Here is a 21,092-nt window from a genome sequence, read left to right as displayed (position 1 = left end):
TGAAGAATACATGGAACTCAAAACAACTCTCAACTAATATCAAATGTCACAATCTACAATATGAACGTCGAGACAATTAGTTCTACTGTATGGAGCTGAAACTTGGAGAACTACCACAACCATCATCAAAACAGTGCAAGCATTTATAAATAGTTGTCTACGAAAGATACTCAACATCCATTGACCGGATACCATCAGCAACAGCCTTCTGTGAGAGAGAACAAAACAGCTTTCAGCTGAAGAAATTAGGAAAAAACAATATGAATGGATAGGACATACAATACGCAAATCATCAAACTGCATCACGAGGCAAGCCTTAACTTGGAATCCTGAAGGGAAGCAGAGAAGAGGAAGGCTAAAGAACAAATTACATCGGGAAATAGAAGCAGATATGAAAAGGATGACTAACAACTGTAAAGAGCTTGAAAGGATTGCCCAGGACAGGGTTGGATGGTGAGTGCTGGTGTATGGCCTATGGTCCTCCACGAGGATTAACAGGCGTACGTAAGTATAAGTCAAATGAAAGTTTATAATAAGAGTAATATAGATATACGTAATCTAGTTACTGAACAGTTATACAATATATATATAATATTAGTTCAATAATAGTCCTCAGAAGTTACCCGTAATCTAATCTTCACGAGGATACAACAGACATTATGTCGTTGATTGACCGTCCCCTGATTTCTTTGCACCTATGATCACTCCGACCAGCATTGTATCTTGGAAGAAAAACTAGTAACGCATATTAAAATTTAAAAAAACAACTAACTATATATGAAATTAAAATTCAGTAATACAGTTAGCGTCTCCTTCCACATCTGACATGACGTGAGTCACTTGGAAATCAACATTTAAACTGTTGGACAACTAGACAGTAATGTGCCGACTCTGGATTTTAAATTATACTGTTATATCGTTGGAATAATTGTATTGAAGAATTGATTCGAACTTTGAGTCAATTAGCACAGATCATTCGTTTATTCATTTCGACTATAATTTTAGAATGGTTACGAATGAATCTATAGAGTCCTATTTGTGCTAAATCACAATTTATCTTAATCAACAGGAAGATAGTGTCCACTGAAATGCCTGTTAGGGGTGGCCAATCCAAAACGTGGTATCAGTTTTTGAAGTCACTAACTTCTAGTCTGAGCCATGTTGGGAGATGCAGACTGCTTGGTTGGGGTCCGCGTGACTATCGTAACCAATGGTTGCAGACTCTTGGCTCAGAATCGATCACAATGGCGTCGGTGTATACACTGTCTGTCTTCCCTTGAACTAAGAGATTAAAATCACTTCATATCTTTGTTTCTACGAACTAATTCTTTTTTTTATATATTACCACCTCTGAACTAACTACTTTTATGTATCCGGTGTCCATCTTGTTGTGTTCATGAGGTATGGCAACTTGGACCGATGCATATATGTGCCTGGTCCTACGTTGTAGATGACTGACTGAAATGCCCGCAGTTCAACTAGATATAAAGTCTTACTGGTGGAATGTTTTGTGTTGTAGATACTCAGAAAATTCCTCTAAAACAGTTCAAAGAAGCCTTGAATTCGCTGGGAAACATTGTATCCAATCAACATTGAATAGAAAGTGAAAACTCACATGTCACATTTCTGATTGCCTATTCTGCTACTACTTTTAGTAGTGTTCCAGGACTTTCCAGAAGCCCAAGGCCATCTGAAATGCCATAGACACCCTAAATTTTCTGTACATAAACTAACATTGGAGTAAAGAGTTCTTTCTATATTTCGCGCTCTTTCTCTCGTGTTCAAGTTGTCGTGTTGAGTTAGTCAGAGGTTATTAGAAGAGCCTATCAGAAGATTTATCAGTTGTTAGTGTACAACCAATTGGAATGTCTCAGCCAAATCTATTTATAAGTTCGAAAATTAAAAATAAACTACGAACCTTTATTGAAATAAAATAAAGCAAAACAATTCATTGATTCTTTCAATCCATAAACAACAAAGTATACGATCAAATAGGTATTTGAGAATAATAAAATAAACATTACAATAAACAAAAGTAACCGATTTTCAATATGAAGTTGTGAAGGTTGTTAACTTCCATTGAAATTATAAACCGATCTAACTTAAACCATCATTGGATTCAAATCCTATATGTGAAATTATAGATGTGCACCGTTGAAGAGTCTAAACTTTAGGACGAAATAGTCTTCCAGGTTTTCAATGGTGTTTTAACTTAGATCAATTCATGATTTCAATGCAAAAGTAGGCAAATTATTTAGATAATAAATGTGACAATAATTAAGAATATATCAATTATTATTAGTAGTAGTAGTAGCAGGAAGTACGATAATTGAACAGGGTTGATCATGTACACAATATCCCGTCTGGTGAGACTGCTTCCTTTAGGAGCATGAGAGCTATATATATAATGACTTGAGGGAATTAGATTCATTGTATCCTGTAAAAAGTAGGCAAACAGAAAGACCACGGTAAACAAATGAAAAGAAAGTATGATTTTGTATAACTAACATTTACACATGAACAAAACAATGAGAATCCCTGATAATTTTGTGATTTATTTCATGAAATGACTTTAGCTAATTAATCATTAAAAGTGAAATGATTCTGCTTCATTTACATATGAAACTTCCCAACAAGATGTATATACACCTATAATCATTGTTAGTATGGAAGATATATGAAGAACGGCTGTATAGACGCTGATAGAATGCGGAGTCTTTTGGTAGCACTGAGTAACAATGCCAGAATGTTTGAAATGCGCTTCTCTCCCTCTAAATGCAAGTTGTTGCTCCCGAACTGGCCTGCATCAACACCTGAACTAAGGATAGGGAGTGAAGTAGTCGAACGCGTCGACAACTTCACTTATCTTGACAGTCTGATCAGCCCTAATGGGTTGGTGTCTGACGAAATCTCAACACGGATTCGAAAAGCTCGCTTGGCTTTTGCCAACTTATGTCACCTATGGCGAAGGCGAGATATCCGTCTATCAATAAAAGGACGAGTATACTGTTTTAATTTACGGCAGCGAAACATGGCCATTACGAGTAAAAGACACTCGTAAGCTACTAGTATTTGATCACAGATGCCTTAGAAATATTGCTGGCGTCTGCTGGGATCACCGGGTAAGTAATAGTGAGGTTAGACGCAAGGTATTAGGGAATGATGGTAAATCAGTTGATGAGGTTGTGAATCTTCATCGACTGAGATGGTTGGGCCACGTGTTACGTATGCCTGAACACCGATTACCACGACGTGCAATGCTATCCGGTATTGAAGATGGTTGGAAGAAAGTTAGGGGCGGCCAAAACAAAACGTGGCATCAGTCCACAAAGTCACTAACTTCTAGTCTGAGCCATGTTGGTAGATGCAGAATACTTGGTTGGGGTCCGCGAGACTATGATAGCCAATGGTTAGAGATTCTTGGTGACATGGCTCAGAATCGATCACAATCGCGCATGTGTATACATTCTCTATCTTCCCTTAAACTAAGATATTAAAATTGCTTCATATCTTTCTTTCTATGAACTAATTCTTCCTTCCTGCAATCTTTCTTTTATATATTACCACCTCTGAATTAGCTACTTTTATGAATCCGGTGTCCATCTTGTTGTGTTAAAGACGTATGGCAACTTGGACCGATGCATAAATGTGCCTGGTCCTACGTTGTAGCTGACTGACTGACAGACTGATTTGAAAATCTTGGATTTAATCACCGGTGGGGTAATAGCATGAGTACTGTTAACGTATTCTGTAATAGAATAAAACAATTGTCCAATGTTGCTTGGTTGTCAATAAATGTCTAGCTGAATTCAGTTCATGTTGTAAACTGTGAAATGGTTAATAATTTCTATAAATCCCTTACACATAAGTTTAATTGTTTTAAACTTATATGAAAAATATGCAGTGAATATATAATTACTGATATATTTTGTTAAGAAAAACGTTTTGAATGAACAATTATTCCGACTTGGAAGATATAACTACGATAATTTACACATGGTATATACATAAGATATGATGAGATGGCTGGGATACGTGTTACGTATGCCCAATCACCGACTGCCCCGACGTGCGATGTTCACTGGTATAGGAGTAGGTTGGAAGAAAGCTAGAGGCAGCCAGACCGAAACATGGCACAAATCCATCAAGTTACTGACAAATAGACTTTGTCATGTTGGTAGGTGTAGACTACTTGGGATCCGCGAGATGATAGTAACCGATGGTTAGAGACCTTGAATGACATGGCTCAAAGTCGTTTACAATGGCGCAGGTGCATCCACTCTTTGTGTTCTCCCAAATTCTAATCTTCTGAATTCTTCATGTACCTTTAATTTTCCTCTTTGCAAATTTATCTCACTGGATTATACTCTTTGACTATCATCTCCAAACCCTAATGTTTCCGATTGCTGCTTATACTTTCACTACCTCTACCCTACCACGATGGGATTTGAACCGACAACTGTATCTCTGTGTCAATGTGGTACGGCAACTCGAAATGATGTACGTGTGTACCAAGTTCTACGTTGTTACTGACTGACTATAAAATATGTAATAAAACAGTGAATAATGACCACAAATAACATTGTATTATGATAAAGAATAATCGAATTGAAACTTACTTATATTGTGAATCAATAGGCCAATTTGGAGATTTACGATTCATAATAGTCTGTAAGAACCAATCAGTAGATACTGTAAGTAATGAAGATAAAGCGCGTAAAATTGGAGTGGTTTGTTTGCATTCTTTTGAATTTCTTGAAAGTCGGGAATTTTTACAAGATGATTTTGAATTCAACAATAACATAGAATGATATTCTTCTTTAGTTGTGATAATAACTGATTTAATAGGCTAGTTAATTGCAACAGTAAGAAAGAGAAAAAGAGATTACCATGGGAAAATAAAATCAGATCATAACGAGAAATCGAAATTTAAAAGAATTCTCTTATTATGACTGTGAAATGAATCTTTGTAAAACAGTCGTCAATTACATATTATGTCTTCCTGAGGTTCATAGGTTCTCTTGCTGATACTCACATCATACTAATACAAAATTGGCTGACAAAAACAAACATAAAAAGTAATCATTTCATGCACACGATAGGTTACCTTTATGAAAGGTTTTTTTCTTAACCAGATCATTGAATTCCAAATCGGTAGTTCAATAATTAGATAATATTATCGAAATGGGTTTTGTGGAGTTTTTTTTATTAGAAATTTCACTTGTTGAAATCATGAGTCAATTGAAGCTAGACCACCATGGAAAACCTGGAAGCACTGGATGGCCGTTTCATACTAGTATGGGAATCCTCAGCAGTGCACATCCGCGAATCTCGAGGGGTGTGGGGTCGTGGACGAAACGGTCATCCAGTGCTTCCAGGTTTTCCATGGTGGTCTAGCTTCAATCGACTCATGATTTTAACAAGTGAAATTTCTAAAAATCTCCACAAAACACATCCTGATAATAATAATCACCTACTCACTAGTGACTGACTTCAGGAGACACTCCTGGAGTTCGAGTGAGAAGTCGTTACCTGTGGAGTTCAACTAGGACTGTTGTGAGATATCAGCTCACTGAAGACAATGGTGTACGCTGGAGCAACTTCGTGGATTGGTTGAAGTTGGACGTTAACTCCGTTGAATGCCGGCCACCTCAGTGGTCTAGTTGGTTAAGCGCCTGGCGCGAGACTGATAGGTCCTGGATTCGAATCTCGCGGGGTGCAGGATCGTGGATGCGCGCTGCTGAGGAGTCCCACACTAGGACGAAACGGCCATCCAGTGCTTCCAGGTTTTCCATGGTGGTCTAGCTTTAATTGACTCATGATTTCAACCAGTGGAATTAGATGATAATCATGAAACTATAATGTTCTATTCTGTTATAACGCTCGGTTTTACTTTGTCTAATGTTATAACGGTTGAGTTTCCAACGTTTACACGTATGGGACGTCAAATTACCTTAAACGATTATCTACACTAGATTACCTCCCAGTGTCTATTCTACAGGACTTCAACACAACTCAGATGATCAAGAACACGTGATTAACCTGACCACAACGTAAATATATTTCCACACCAAAAACCCGACACAATCCAACAACAATGAACAATCAATAATAAGTAAGTGTCATTATAATAATAAGGATAAGGGAATATATAACTCATCCGACACCTGTCAGACTATCTACATGTCTGACTAAATAGACAACCAATCATTATCATTCTCGCCCACACATCATATTCGATTTCTTAATACATATAATGATGGAGAATCCTAGTGAACGAACTATGCTCCTCCTCGAGGGATAATAGGAGTACGTAAGTAAGTAATATGACATCATAAGTAGGAACTGTTGAATTTAGATAATACAGTTGTGTTTAATGGTTATTGTATTTGAATGATAAAATCTTCATACGAATTGATTACATAATATTACTTACGTTTTTATCAAATTTTATCGATTAAGTCTCCATTTCATCAGTGTATTATAGGTATAAGTGACTGAAAATTACATATTTCGTAATTGATCGTATAAAAACAATTAGAAGTCATTGATAAGCAACATAGAAAATGCCATATGTATGTGTATCAGTTGATTAGATAAAAATTGTCAAGACAAAACCCAGATTAATAGAAGTAGTAACTGTATAGTTAATATTAAAAAGGAGATAAAGAGTAAATGTGTCTATGCCATTGAAACCGATTTTAAGTCATATGAACTAATTTCATCAACCATTTGGTTACGATAATCTGAGACACTAACCTAGTAATCTGAACTGACCAATATAGAACTGATAAGTCTTGCGGACTGAACGCTATGTTGGTCTCCTAAGCTATTCTGTAGCCACCAAGCTAGAACTATACAGCGACCTGAACACGAGAGAGAGAGAGAGAGAGAGAGAGAGAGAGAGAGAGAGAGAGAGAGAGAGAGAGAGAAAGACGCAAAGTATGCGAGTAGTTTACTCCAAGGTTCATTTTAATACAGAAAATACAGGATTTTTATAATATTCTAAATGTCCTTAGGTTGCTAGAAGATTCTGGAATGCTACTAAACATAGTAGCAGTGTAGCAGCCAGCCAATCAGAGCCTCTGCATGTGACGTTTCTTTTCCTTGATATTTTTGGCCAAGACTCCACGTGAACACTGATTGGATGAAACGCTTCCTAGTGTTTCCTGATGCTTGCTTGTCTTTTGCAAGCAATTTTCTAGATCACCCCAATAAGAACAGATTAAAATTCAATGACTTCATAACTGATCCAATCTTTTAGTTAGAGTGTCTCTAGTTTCCTTCCAATCTTTTACTAGACCAGATAATATCCCTCGTCTGGATAAGCGGTGTTTGGATATACGTAACACTTGCCCTAATCACTTCATATTTACTGTGTACCTTGTGTTCAACTTCAGAATTGATAACTTAATGAATACAATATTCATGAGCAACGCTTCAAAGGAGTCTTGATCAAATTACTAACAGGCTATAAGTATTCTCTATTTTTCTTTGAAGATCTCATTTTACAGTTCTAAGTTAAAACAGAACGAACTGTTATGCAATATACTCAGCAATAACGAAAATACTAACAAAAAAATGAAGAAAAACAACAAGAATCTTACTATATCATTCAAATTCTTCATAGTATTACATAAATCTTCATCAGACATCCAATAACCACCAGCAAACTCTGTAAGTTTTTGTAAATCCATAGAAGATGGTAAAACATTTGGAGTTGAACAAAAAGACCAACCACATAAGAATTCATTTGTTTCTTCAAATTGGTCTTTTTGTTTATTTCTAGATAATTTCATCACAAATGAGGAATGACATCGTGTAGACTGTTCACTTGAAACTGTAGTATGCATAGACTGTGTATTATAATAATGTAATTTAAAATTAAGTGGATCTGAGCATAGAATTTTATTGAAGGAATTCCATGTTGAAATTACATAAAGAAATATAAAGAAATCATAAAGAAAATCTAAAACAGAACAATGAATAAACTAGAAACAAAAGCAAATGGTTAACAAGTCAGTTGAAATTATTGTACGTAAGGAATAGTACAAGTGGATTGGATTAGTTGCCTAACTTCGACAACTGGTGAAATAATCCTGTTTTGATTCATTCTTAGGTTAACTACAAATATTACTTACTTACTTACGCCTGTTACTCCTAATGGAGTACAGGACGCCGACCAGCATTCTCCAACCCACTCTGTCCTGGGCCTTCTTTTCTAATTCCATCCAATTCTTGTTCATTTTTCTCATGTCTATCTCCATTTCTCGGCGTAATGTGTTCTTTGGTCTTCCTCTTTTCCTTTGACCTTCAGGATTCCATGTGAGGGCTTGTCTTGTGACACAGTTGGGTGCTTTCCTCAATGTATGTCCTATCCACTTCCAGCGCTTCTTCCTGATTTCTTCCTCCACTGGGATCTGGTTTGTTCTCTCCCACAGTACGTTGTTGCTAATAGTGTCTGGCCAATGGATCTGAAGTATTTTGCGTAGACAATTGTTAATAAACACCTGTATTTTCTGGATGATGGCTTTTGTAGTTCTCCAGGTTTCTGCCCCATACAGTAGAACTGTCTTGACATTTGTATTGGAAATTCTGACCTTGGTGTTGGTTGACAGTTGTTTTGAGTTCTAGATGTTCTTTAGTTGTAGATATGCTGCTCTTGCTTTTCCGATCCACACCTTCATATCTGCATCAGATCCACCCTGTTCGTCAATGATGCTGCCCAAATACGTAAAGGTTTTTACATCTTCCAAATCTTCTCCGTCAATTGTGATTGGATTGGTGCATGGAGTGTTGTATCGGAGAATCCTGCTTTTCCCTTTGTGTATATTGAGACCTATTGCTGCTGAGGCTGCTGCCACACTGTTTGTCTTCTCCTGCATCTGTTGTTGCGATTGCGACAGGAGGGCCAGATCATCTGCGAAGTCTAGATCGTCCAGCTGCATCCTAGATGTCCACTGTATTCCCGTAGAAAACTAACTCGCTAAAAAAACGCTAACCAGAAACTATAAATATACACATTGATTATAAATACTTTATTTGGACTTTTAATTAATGCAGACTCCTATGTTATTTGAATCTAATACCGATGGATGGTTAAGCTGGAGTCAAGTATTAAGAAAGTAAATAGCAGCTGAATAGAACCGTAGACTATAGAAACGATATTACTTATATATGATGAGATTAGTGAATGCTGGTTTTTTTTTGTTAAAAAAAAGGGGGAACTGGAAAAGGTCGATCATGAAGATAGCAAACCTTACTTTACTCCATAAAGTTTAGTTTTGTCGATAAGCACGGAGATAATGCATCAAAAAAACCCTCATAGAAATGTTATGTATGATAGGCTCCCAGCAATCGTATTTTGGGCTCTGTAGTGACGATCTGAGGCCGCCAAGATCACTCTTAACTTAGTCTCCTATTCTGATACCTCCAGAAGAAGTATTCTTTTACGAAGTTTTGGCAATCGAAAAGTGACAACTATTAAAATAACCTTCAAAGCGCCTGAGCTCACTATATTCATAATCAGTAGCACCGTAGAACTGAGTTGAATAATAAATATAGAATCATTCTATTTTGTGTTATCAGTGGGGTTGTTGATTGGTTTTTAAATCAGACACAACGATATTCTAACAAAATGTTAAGTGGATTAAATCAGTAACGTAATCTTTATGTATAACTATTAATACTGAAATATATGCAAATTCAGTCAATGAATTCTGAATGTGATGAAAATGCCAGTCTTGAGTGCTGTTAGAGGTATGAAGGCGGTCATCAATTCCCGGTTGCCCACACCGTGGAAGCGTTCTTCTGAGGGCACCTGAAAAGGAAATTGGAGCAGAGGTGGTCTTAGTGACCCGACAAAGTGACCGCAGTGCCCAAGGGACAACTGCTTGAGGTCGGTCACACATGACCTTTTAGTGGGTAATTTTCGTGTTAGCTCCGTACTTGTCGAGAAATTGCCGTCGGAGACGGATATCCGTGGGATAAGGTGAGGTGTGCATTTTTAGAGTCGCCCTTTTCTAACCCCACCCCTCCTTGGGGGAAGGCAGCATCGCTGCAGATGCTGGTTGTCTGAAGGAACCACCCCTTACTGCTGTCACACCTCTGTACAGTCAACAGTACGACTTCGCCTTCGGACCTTGGATTTGCTGCTTTTAGTCTTACCGCTCTTCAACCGACCTGTCTGACATGGTAGGATGTTGAGGGACGATTGTTCCAATCAGCATAGCTCGGTTGCTTCATCACGATAGGCAAGCCCAACCACCACGTCAAGGTAGCAAAAATGGTCGGGATGAAAATGCACATTCAGAATTTGACAATGTTAGCTACTTTTTAAAATTAAACTAGGAAATAACAAATTATCATAGCTATATGAAATGACAAACCTAAGCATAAACATGAAGAAAAAAAGAAATGAATTATTATTCACCTGGATTTGAACCTTTACGTGATTGTTTACATGCTTTTAACCATTCCACTGAAATAATTGGTATACCCCGTGCTCTAGCATATAATACTTTTAAGGTACGTTTAATTTGATCAGTAATTAAATAGTCAGCAAGTGTAGGATCTTCTGTTTCAAATGCATTCAGTTTTTTTAGAATGTTTGAATAACTTGAAGATTCAACACCACTGAATACTAATTGAATGGAATTAGTCTGTGGAGAATAGAATATAAAATTATTATTATTATTATTATTATTATTATTATTATTATTATTATTATTATTATTATTATTATTATTATTAACAAAATGTCTCCTTTTCGCGAGAGTTAAGAACGAATCGGTGTTTGAAGTGATGATCGATTATTAAAGAATAAGAGTGAGACCATAATTTATGGATGGCCTTTGGGCGACGCTTAAGTGACCCTGAGAATGTTAATTGTTCATCCTATTCATTACATGTCTTGATTATTTTTATCTGACTATAAATATTGAGTCGCGCTTGATCAAATGGAATTGGCTAACTCGTCTTTACCGCTGCGTGTCACTTCATTCCTCTGATTGTCTGTTTGGATCAGTAGCTGTGCAAAATATACTTATTCAAAACTCATTCTCGTATTCAACTTATTTTATTTCATTATTCTGTAATGCAAATTAAGTCGATAAAAATATATGAGGATTGGTAGCATGCATATTTCGACAAAAATTAGGATATGATTTAACCGGAGTCAGACATAAGGCCACGAATACCTCACTTGCGGTGCTGACGTAATGTACAACAAATCGAACAGATACACATTTATATAAGATAATACATTGACGATAAGTGACAGACTAAAAGCTGGTTAAGAAGAATGGGATAATTGACAGTGTACGGACGAAGAAAACTTAAGTTTTTTATAACCGAATACATGATTAAACGATAGGAAAATACATCATGTTTACAAGTTCCTATGAATCAGATGAGTTGAATAGTACCAATTACATTACACTATATCCCATCAAAATATCAGTTATTAATCAAAACGAAAACTTTAATTTCGAAGAATTTCCTTATATATTGAGATGGTATCTCGTAATATTTTAGTCAATGAAAATAACTACTTAAGTGAGAACAAGTAGCATATTTTATATTGCAAGCAAAACTTACAATGTTGGTTCTTGATGATCCAGTAGATGTTGAGGAAGTATTATTGAAATCAGTGTTTGATATTTTAAGAATTTCTTCTTTCGGTTCATTTGTACATGTTGTCATCCGTCTTTTTCGTTGATTTTTTGCGGTATTTTCTGGTTTTAAATTGATTAAAGCGCTACTCCTAGTCCTTCTACTACTACACTTATCTTCTGGAATACTCACAATAGGTGGTATATGATGCTGCAACGTTGAAGCAACAGCAAGGGGAGGTTTATTACAACTTTTATCAGACTGTACAATAAGTCGTGTAGATCGTCGAACAGGCATTTCAGGAGAGTTATTATTCACTTCAAATTTTGACTTCCTCGAATTCTGTTTAATTGTTTTATCTGTAGGCAATGATAGATTATTTTCTTTGGGTATAGATGGTAATGTTTTCCTAGTTCTACCTACCTTATTATTATTATTAGAATTTTTGTGTACTAGACAATCCTTACCATCATTATCAACACCATTATTGGTTGCTGAAGTAGTAGTAAGCGATGTGAATGCTCTTTTTCTAGTTGTACATGAATTTCTCAGGTTTCTTTTAGGTTTCATTAAAACAGGTGATGATGTATACTCATCAGACAACGATGTTATTGGTAAAGTAGAAGTAGGAAATAATGGACTAAACTGTTGTTGTTCATTACTGCTTTTTGTTTCGATACAAATTTTAGCATTAAATGAATTAGGTGTAAGATCAGAAAATGATGGTAGAGATAGGCGTTCACTAATATTTAATGTATTCTTCACTAAAGGATCCTAAATTTGGAGGGGAAAAATAGATGGTAAATTTTGAAAGAGACAATAACAGTGAATATATTCTCATCAAACGACGATGGGAAAATATAAAAATATAGACCTTTGTAATAGAAAGTTTATGTATTCGGTTTTGAAGTATACCTTTTTGATGCATAACAGTTGATGATACTATCCGTTGGGAAGAAATAAGACAAGGAATTATAATCTAATAAGCCATCAAAATGGTTAAACGATTCTGTGGTTGGGAAAGAATTAAGTTAATCTCTAAATATGTAACAAAATAGAAAGAATTTGCCGAGGCTAGTCATATTTGTGTGTAGGTTATTGATAATGTTCAGACCCTTAGACCGAAGCAATTGGTTTCTTTTTAGGAGAATCATTTCCTGAGCTTTCGACAGAAGGAGGTTATGCCACAAGATAGTCGAGCAACTTAAAGAAATGCAATCTTAAGGTACTAGGTGATCAAACTAGGTTAATATGCCATTCGTCCAGTCATGATCTTAGATTCCAAGTACATTACTGGTTTAGAATAAAGCAAATAAAGAGTGGGAAAGCAGAAGGATCTGGCAATATACCAGACATAGAAGCAACTGAAAACATGCTCCATGTTCTATTCAGGAAGATTTGAGAGCGAGAACGAGAGCCGTTTGACTGGAAGTAGATAGGACACACATTGAGGAAGTTATCAAGCTATATCACGAGGCAAGCCCTAACTTACAATCCTGAAGGGAAACAAAGAAGAGGAAGGTCGAAGAACACTGCTCTGAGAATTGGACGCACATAAGAAAAGGATAGATAGCAACTGGGAAAGATTGCCCAGGACAAAGTTGGATGGATAATGCTGATGAGCGGCTTACGCTCCTCCGTGAGGGGTAATAGGTTTAAGGAAGAAATTACAGAGAAGTTTATATTGTAACTTACATTCTCCGGTGATTCATCAAAACCAGCTAATTTGACAGCAGATTCTAAAATACATGAATTATTTTTATGGATATTGTTGTTGATAGTTTTGATTGCTGAATTATTTGTTTTCGATGGAGAAATATTTGATTCATTTTTCATTTGTTCTAATTTTTCATCAAATAATTGAGAAGGTTCTTCGCTTAAAATACTTCCTGATAAATGTAATGGACTAGGAATATGTGGTGCACGAGGTCGATTATAACTTGATTGATTAGTAACTTTTTTAGTATTACAATTGACATCATTATCATGATGTATAAGAGACCATGAACACTTCCAATCTTGTAGTTCCGAATCTGAATTAGGACTATCTAAATGAATTGATGAAATAACTGATGTGAACTTTTGTTTATTTTTTCGACTACGAAACTTTACAGTACCTAAAGAACCTGGTAAAGTACAATTGGTGACACGTTCAGTGGGTCGATTTCGGATTGATCTAGTGGAACGAAATAATGAACATTGTTCAATGTAACGACGAAGTTTACAATCATTATCATCAGGTGTTAATTGAGATCGCTGGGATAGAAAACAGAAAGAAATATAAATTGTTAGCATTCATAATCTTTTGTAAAAAAAAAAATCAATATACTAAGCGAAACCAGTTAAACGGGATCCTGGTTCAGCGGTTTATTATAATTATTATTAGCTTTATTCAATATTATATTTTGGGTACAATATAGAGTTCTGAGTACAAGGTATTTCAGCGAGCTTCCGTTACCTATTTCTTGATCGATACTGACGATAAATATTGAATGATTGCCAGTTAGATATGAGTGTTTCAGAAGTCGACATCTGAATAATATTCATTCTTTTCAATGCATATTGCCAGCCATCACGATGTCTCCGATTTTAAACTTTTGTAACTTGTACAGCGAAGGGTCGTAAAATTTTCACAAACGCACCCGAACAGGTTAGAGTTTGCATGTGAAACCGAGAGTCCTTGGTTCGACTCCAGCGTGTAGGGTTGTCGATGTGCACTGATGACAAACGACCATCTAGTGGTTCCAGGTATTCAATGACTGTCTAATTTAATCGGTTCGTGATTTCAATGAATTTCAACAATCTCAACAACTCCATGCTGACAATTAAATAAATGTTAATATATTTCACTAAACGATTAGCAGAATATCGACCAACTCTCTGTTATTCAGTATTCATTACAAACACTCTTATAATCATTAATATTCATTTAAGACTAGTTGTAGATTGTTCTATTCGAATGCATTATATGTGATAATATAAGTACAATAAAAGATTATAACGTATCACAATTTATCAATCTCAATATGTTTTACAATAAATAATAATTCACTGATCAATTGTATCCTAAACATTAATAATGGGAAAATCTAAACATTTACAAATCAATGAATTAGATTAGATCCAGTCAGTCAGTAACAACGAAGAACTTCGTACCATAGTAATCAACACAATCGCATTATTGGAAACCGACCGTAGGTGGTACCTTGATGTGATGGTCGAAGAGACCTTATCGACCTATGTTGTCCGGATTACATTCTCCCATATCCTAGAACATCAGGTAGGTTGGCTGGTGAGTGGTAAGACGAAAAGCAGAAAAATTAAGATCCCAAGGAAAAGTTTCGGTGATTACTGTAGTGGAGTGTAACGGCAGTAACAGATTTCCCTCAGACAATCAGGATCTCCAGAGATCCTAGAGAAATTCAACGCTACAACAACAAACAATTTAACATATGAAATTCAGTTACCGGATGTAAATCTCAAAATTACGGAACTAATACATCAAGAACTAGCAAAAAAGGTCGCATGCGACCCATCTTAAACAGATGTCCAGTGCGATTCAAAGTCACGGTCACATATCACTAATAACAGCTTTATTTTCAGGTTTATCAAGAAGAAATATCCTTTCATGAAGTGAGTGATAGCTGCCTCCCCCACCCTTCTATTAACATTTAAGATTCGGTTTAATGTTAGTTTGAAAGCATGAATATAGTGATTTTCTCCATTAGAAAAACAACCAAATATTTGTAATCAAACCACTGTCTAACACAGACAATGCAACATCTCACCTATAATCATTTGTTTTAATTATACATTTTATTGGTCACATAATTCAACCTCACTATCATAATATTACTTACTTACGCCTGCTACTCCCAATGAAGCATAGGCCGCTGACCAGCATTCTCCAACCCACTCTGTCCTGGGCCTTCTTTTCTAGTTCCATCCAATTCTTGTTCATTTTTCTCATGTCTATCTCCATTTCTCGGCGTAATGTGTTCTTTGGTCTTCCTCTTTTCCTTTGACCTTCAGGATTCCATGTGAGGGCTTGTCTTGTGACACAGTTGGGTGCTTTCCTCAATGTGTGTCCTATCCACTTCCAGCGCTTCTTCCTGATTTCTTCCTCCACTGGGATCTGGTTTGTTCTCTCCCACAGTACGTTGTTGCTAATAGTGTCTGGCCAATGGATCTGAAGTATTTTGCGTAGACAATTGTTAATAAACACCTGTATTTTCTGGATGATGGCTTTTGTAGTTCTCCAGGTTTCTGCCCCATACAGTAGAACTGTCTTGACATTTGTATTGAAAATCCTGACCTTGGTGTTGGTTGAGAGTTGCTTTGAGTTCCAGATGTTCCTCAGTTGTAAATATGCTGCTCTTGCTTTGCCGATCCGCGCCTTCACATCTGCATCAGATCCACCCTGTTCGTCAATGATGCTGCCCAAATACGTAAAGGTTTTTACATCTTCCAAATCTTCTCCGTCAATTGTGATTGGATTGGTGCATGGAGTGTTGTATCGGAGAATCCTGCTTTTCCCTTTGTGTATATTGAGACCTATTGCTGCTGAGGCTGCTGCCACACTGTTTGTCTTCTCCTGCATCTGTTGTTGCGTTTGGGATAGAAGGGCCAGATCGTCTGCGAAGTCTAGATCATCCAACTGCATCTTAGATGTCCATTGTATCCCGCGCTTCCCTTCAGACGTTGACGTCTTCATGATCCAGTCGATCACCAGGAGAAAGAGAAAGGGTGAGAGTAAGCAACCTTGCCTAACACCGGTCTTCACTTTGAACGACTTTGTCAACTGCCCTCCATGCACGATTTTGCACTGTAATCCATCATATGAGTTCTGTATGATATTGACTATCTTCTGAGGCACGCCGTAGTGTCGAAGAAGTTTCCATAGTGTTGTTCTGTCCACGCTATCAAATGCTTTTTCATAGTCAATGAAGTTGATGTAGAGTGATGAATTCCATTCAATTGATTGTTCCACAATGATCCGTAGAGTTGCGATTTGATCTGTACACGATCTATCCTTACGGAATCCTGCCTGTTGGTCACGAAGTTGGGCGTCTACGCAGTCCTTCATCCTGTTTAACAATACCCTGTTGAAGACTTTTCCTGGTATTGAGAGAAGAGTGATGCCCCTGTAGTTATCACACTTGCTGAGGTCGCCTTTCTTCGGTATTTTGATCAGTAGTCCTTCTTTCCAGTCTGTTGGTACTTGTTCCTCATCCCAAATCTTATTGAAGAGAATGTGGAGTATCCTTGCAGTTGCCGCTACGTCTGCTTTTAGTGCCTCTGCTGGAATGTTGTCCGGTCCTGCTGCTTTGCCACTCTTGATTTGTCTGATGGCCATGCTGATTTCTTCAATTGTTGGTGGGCCAACATTGATTGGGAGGTCCGTGGGTGCTGCTTCGATGTTGGGTGGGTTCAGTGGAGCTGGTCGATTCAACAGTACTTTGAAGTGTTCTACCCACCTGTTTTGTTGCTCTTCAATGTTGATGATTACCTCGCCTTCCTTGCTTTTCACTGGTCGTTCTGGTTTGCGGCGATTTCCAGAGAGTTTATTTGTCGTGTCATACAATTGTCTCATGTTTCCTTCTCTTGCAGCCTTTTCCGCCGTCGTTGCTAAATCTTCCACATATTTACGTTTGTCGGTTCTCATGCTCCTCTTCACTTGTTTGTTTATTTCCGTGTATTCAGCTTGTGCCTTGGCTTTTTCTGCTCTTGTTCGGCTGGTATTGATCGCTGCCTTCTTGTTCCTCCTTTCTAGAATCTTATCCAGTGTATCAACAGTGATCCATTCCTTGTGGTGGTGCTTCTTGTGACCCAGGACCTCATGACATGTTGAAGTGATTGCCTCTTTGATCCCCTTCCAGTTGCTCTCCGCAGTAGTTCCTTCTCCATTGAGTAGATCATGAAAGGCCTGGAACTTATTGCTGAGGACTATCTTGAATTCGTTGAGTTTGTTAGTATCCTGAAGAAAGGCCGTATTATTATTGTTAACAAAATAAAGCGATATGAAATAAAAAGAGTATAAACACTAACCTCACTAGTAACATCACACTTAGATGAAGGTATTGACTGGGGTATATCAGTTTTTGCCAGTTCTGAGACAGTTAATCGTTGTTGTTCAGTGTGTAAAGGACTTTCAACAGATTGCTCCATACTTAGCTGATTTTTAGGCTTTGAATTACACCGTTTTTGTTTTGTGATGGTATTTGTTTTATAATCTGTACCCCGTATATTACGTTTTGATGAAGTAAAAAGACTGGATTTAGTGTTTTTCTTCCTAATATTATTATTAATAAGATTGCTATACTGAACTTTTTCAGACAAAATCTCAGTATGAATTATATCCGATCCCCATTCTTGAGATAAAACGATATCAGCCTTCTTCTCTGAAGAATTATGCTTTATTGTAAAAGATAATGAACATGATTAGCGAGAACCATACCATATATATACCAATTGAACTCATTAGATTTTTTTTAAGAAAACCATATATGTTACTACCATATATTACATAAGTAGTTTCAGATATTCTTGTGAATTAATCATGATTATTAGTTCAATCGAGGTCATTAAAAGATTATCAGGAGCACAGTTTATTTCAATTAATTTTAACTAAAGCTATTTCATTAACTAAACAACTATCATGTATAGGAAACGTTGACACATATTAATTATCAACCAGTATAACTAGCAATGTGTATTATAAGCAGAGATGGTTAGTGGCTAGCAGTGGAATGAAGGACACGCGTTTAGTCCTAATTGGGACTGGTCAGCTGGATGTAGCTGCATCCTAGAGTTGATATTTACTCCCACTACCGTTCGCAGGTACATCCAGCTGACGAGTTACAAATAAGACAAAAATAAACTCCTGAATTTCACTACAAGCCACCATCCATCTCTGCTTATAGCGTTTATGATTTAAGGAAATTTCGAGGCAATCCACATATCTCAATAAGAGACGGATCAATTGAATTCCTAAGCATCAATGGGAACATTCAAAAAATCAATACAAAAACAGGTTACCAATGAATAATTTTCGATTCTTAAGACTATTCAGCAGTTCAGTAACTCAGAAGGAAAGTTGAATAATCACAGTTACAACTATAAAACTAAAAATTTCGCAAGGTAGGTACAGAAATTTGAGGTGGCGTCTTAACGTCTACAGTAATTAACTTTAAAATTAATGTGCCACATATTTGAACCTCAACCCATCCACTTTTACTTAGGTAGTAGAGTCGCTTCATTAGCCGTTGTACAAATAGTGTGGCTTATATAAATAAATACATAGTGAACAAGAGTTCGGACCTGCGATCTACGAGTTGAGAGTTGTGCGCTCTAACTGTTATTAATAAGATATAGTCTCAAGGTTATCTGTGGGTAGGAGTCATGAAAAAGTACCCATGTTTTGTGAGCATAGTTGACTTTACAGTACAGCCTAAATACTTCTATTCCCAGTGTAATAAGATAAATATCAAACAGGATAATTCAAAAAATCATAACTATTATGATAAACTTCCACCAAAAAAGGGTGGCAGCAAGTGGTAAAACATTGTTGTATCTTAGTCTGTGATAAGATTAAGTGATTAAATCATTTCGAAAAGACTCATTTGGCGATAACAGTGAGTACCCTGTGGATCTAACTAGGCTGGAGGTGCGAATATATGATAAATAAAACAGAATGTGTAGTATCATGTTATCCCACAAGCTGACTAAAAATAAAAATATGGAGAATTGAATACCAACTAAGTGAATTAAAAAAACAGAGCTTGTCAAAAAGAACTTGAATACCGTTGCTTTATGAACAAGCAATATTGAGATGTACCAGACAAGGATGAAATAGCTGTTTATTAATACTTTCTAAACCTTATCATTTACGTTGTTGTTTTGCTATTCAAGCTCAATATCGTACTTGTACAACCATGATTTATTTAATAGATTTTGGTTGGGTTGGCAAAAATTGGAATGATTTTTGCGGGGAACTTTTTACTTAAATTTAAATATTTATCTAGAATCATATACTCCGAAGACAGTAATCGTTTGAACAATGAATAGTTAGAAGGAAAATGCATACTAATCGAAGAGATGTAAAGAAAAACGATGGAAAAAAAAAACAGTAACAAACAAACAGCAGCTATTGGTTGAGATCTTGAACCGATTGGTGTTAAACCACCACTGGAAACTTGGAAGTACTGGATGGTCGTTTCGTCCTATTGTGGGACTCCCTAACAGTGCGCATCCACGATCCCGCATCCCGCGAGATTCGAACCCATCTTCCATTGTAATGAGGTTGATGGTCGCGTAATTTTGTGGATTGGTTGAGGTTAGACATTAACACCGTTGGACGCCAGCCGGCTCAGTAGTCTAGTTGTTAGGCGTTCGCGCGCGAGACTGAAGGCTCTGAGTTTAAATCCCGCGAGCGGGGTTGTATATGCGCACTGCTGAGGAGTCCCACAATATGACGAAACGGCCGTCCAGTGCTTCCAGGTTTTTAATGGTGGTTTAACATCAATCGGTCCAAGATCTCAATCAATAACTTAATAATCTCCAAAAACCTTATACTGATAAAACAGCAGCTATGACAATAATAAAAATTATAAAACTAACTTCATTAGTTTTAAAAGGTGAATCATTGTGAATATTTTGATCTTTATTAGATATACTACTGTTATTAAGAAATTGATCATCTTGATTTTGTATGCCATAATGAAAAATTTGAAGATTTTCTAAGGGCTGTAATGTTACTGTAATATTATCACAAACAATATCATGATCGTTAACAGTGATCAAGCCACAATGTTCGTTCTTATTATTGATAATTGTAGTAGTAGGAGTTGTTGTTGTTGTACACAAGTTAGCTGATTCCACCTGAAAAATATTTAAAACAATAACAAGAGAAAAAGAGAACTAGAGAAACATAAAATTGGTCAATAATCAGTGATGATTAACTATTGTTAAATATCTAAATCCTATAGGAGGCCAGTTAATGTTCCAATAGCTCAGTGGTAGTATTGTGGTGCGTGTTACTTATATTGATATCAGTAGTGTATGACGCAAGTCAGGAATGTAATCTCTGGCAGCAGAAGATGGGAGAATATCAAGAAAGCAAGAGCGGAAATAGAATGAAATTTGTATGAAAATCCAAGGACAATGAAGTCTGAGGCATTTTGAAACAATTGGTGGACATTTTGCAAATTAACGATTTGATATATGGTTCTCAGATTTTATTGAGATGCTCTGTAATTTTGTGTTAAATACATTCGCTTGTTCCCACCCGTGTTCTGTTCACTACAGTATCTCTCAGACAGTAAAACTGAGTAGCATTGGTTCAGTCCCACCAGAGAGTATCAGTTTCTTGAAAACTGATGTTATATCTTACTAATGATTATCAAGTAGGATAACAAAAAGGAGTCAACATTACGGAATATTATATATATATATATATATATATATATATATATATATAT

At 36.5% G+C, this 21,092-nt stretch overlaps 1 protein-coding gene across 1 annotated transcript in view; it reads right to left on the bottom strand.

Moving 5' to 3' along the window:
* Positions 1 to 1,470: 1,470 nt before the first annotated feature.
* Positions 1,471 to 21,092, bottom strand: part of MS3_00001046 (uncharacterized protein) — a 40,938-nt gene continuing 21,316 nt past the window's right edge. Inside the window, exons 9-16 of the mRNA XM_051208569.1 lie at positions 20,233 to 20,493; positions 17,662 to 18,027; positions 13,309 to 13,869; positions 11,599 to 12,387; positions 10,433 to 10,661; positions 7,608 to 7,894; positions 4,620 to 4,849; positions 1,471 to 2,437 (exon numbers count right to left, since the gene is read on the bottom strand). Coding sequence (XP_051070165.1) covers positions 2,428 to 2,437; positions 4,620 to 4,849; positions 7,608 to 7,894; positions 10,433 to 10,661; positions 11,599 to 12,387; positions 13,309 to 13,869; positions 17,662 to 18,027; positions 20,233 to 20,493 — 2,733 coding nt within the window. The 3' untranslated portion in view covers positions 1,471 to 2,427. The remainder of the gene's footprint in view (positions 2,438 to 4,619; positions 4,850 to 7,607; positions 7,895 to 10,432; positions 10,662 to 11,598; positions 12,388 to 13,308; positions 13,870 to 17,661; positions 18,028 to 20,232; positions 20,494 to 21,092) is intronic.

Source organism: Schistosoma haematobium, chromosome ZW (genome assembly GCF_000699445.3).
Source record: "Schistosoma haematobium chromosome ZW, whole genome shotgun sequence".
In the NCBI taxonomy this organism is placed as follows: domain Eukaryota; kingdom Metazoa; phylum Platyhelminthes; class Trematoda; order Strigeidida; family Schistosomatidae; genus Schistosoma; species Schistosoma haematobium.
Note: the sequence above shows the minus strand (reverse complement) of the source record. Positions and strands in the feature narration are given on the sequence as shown.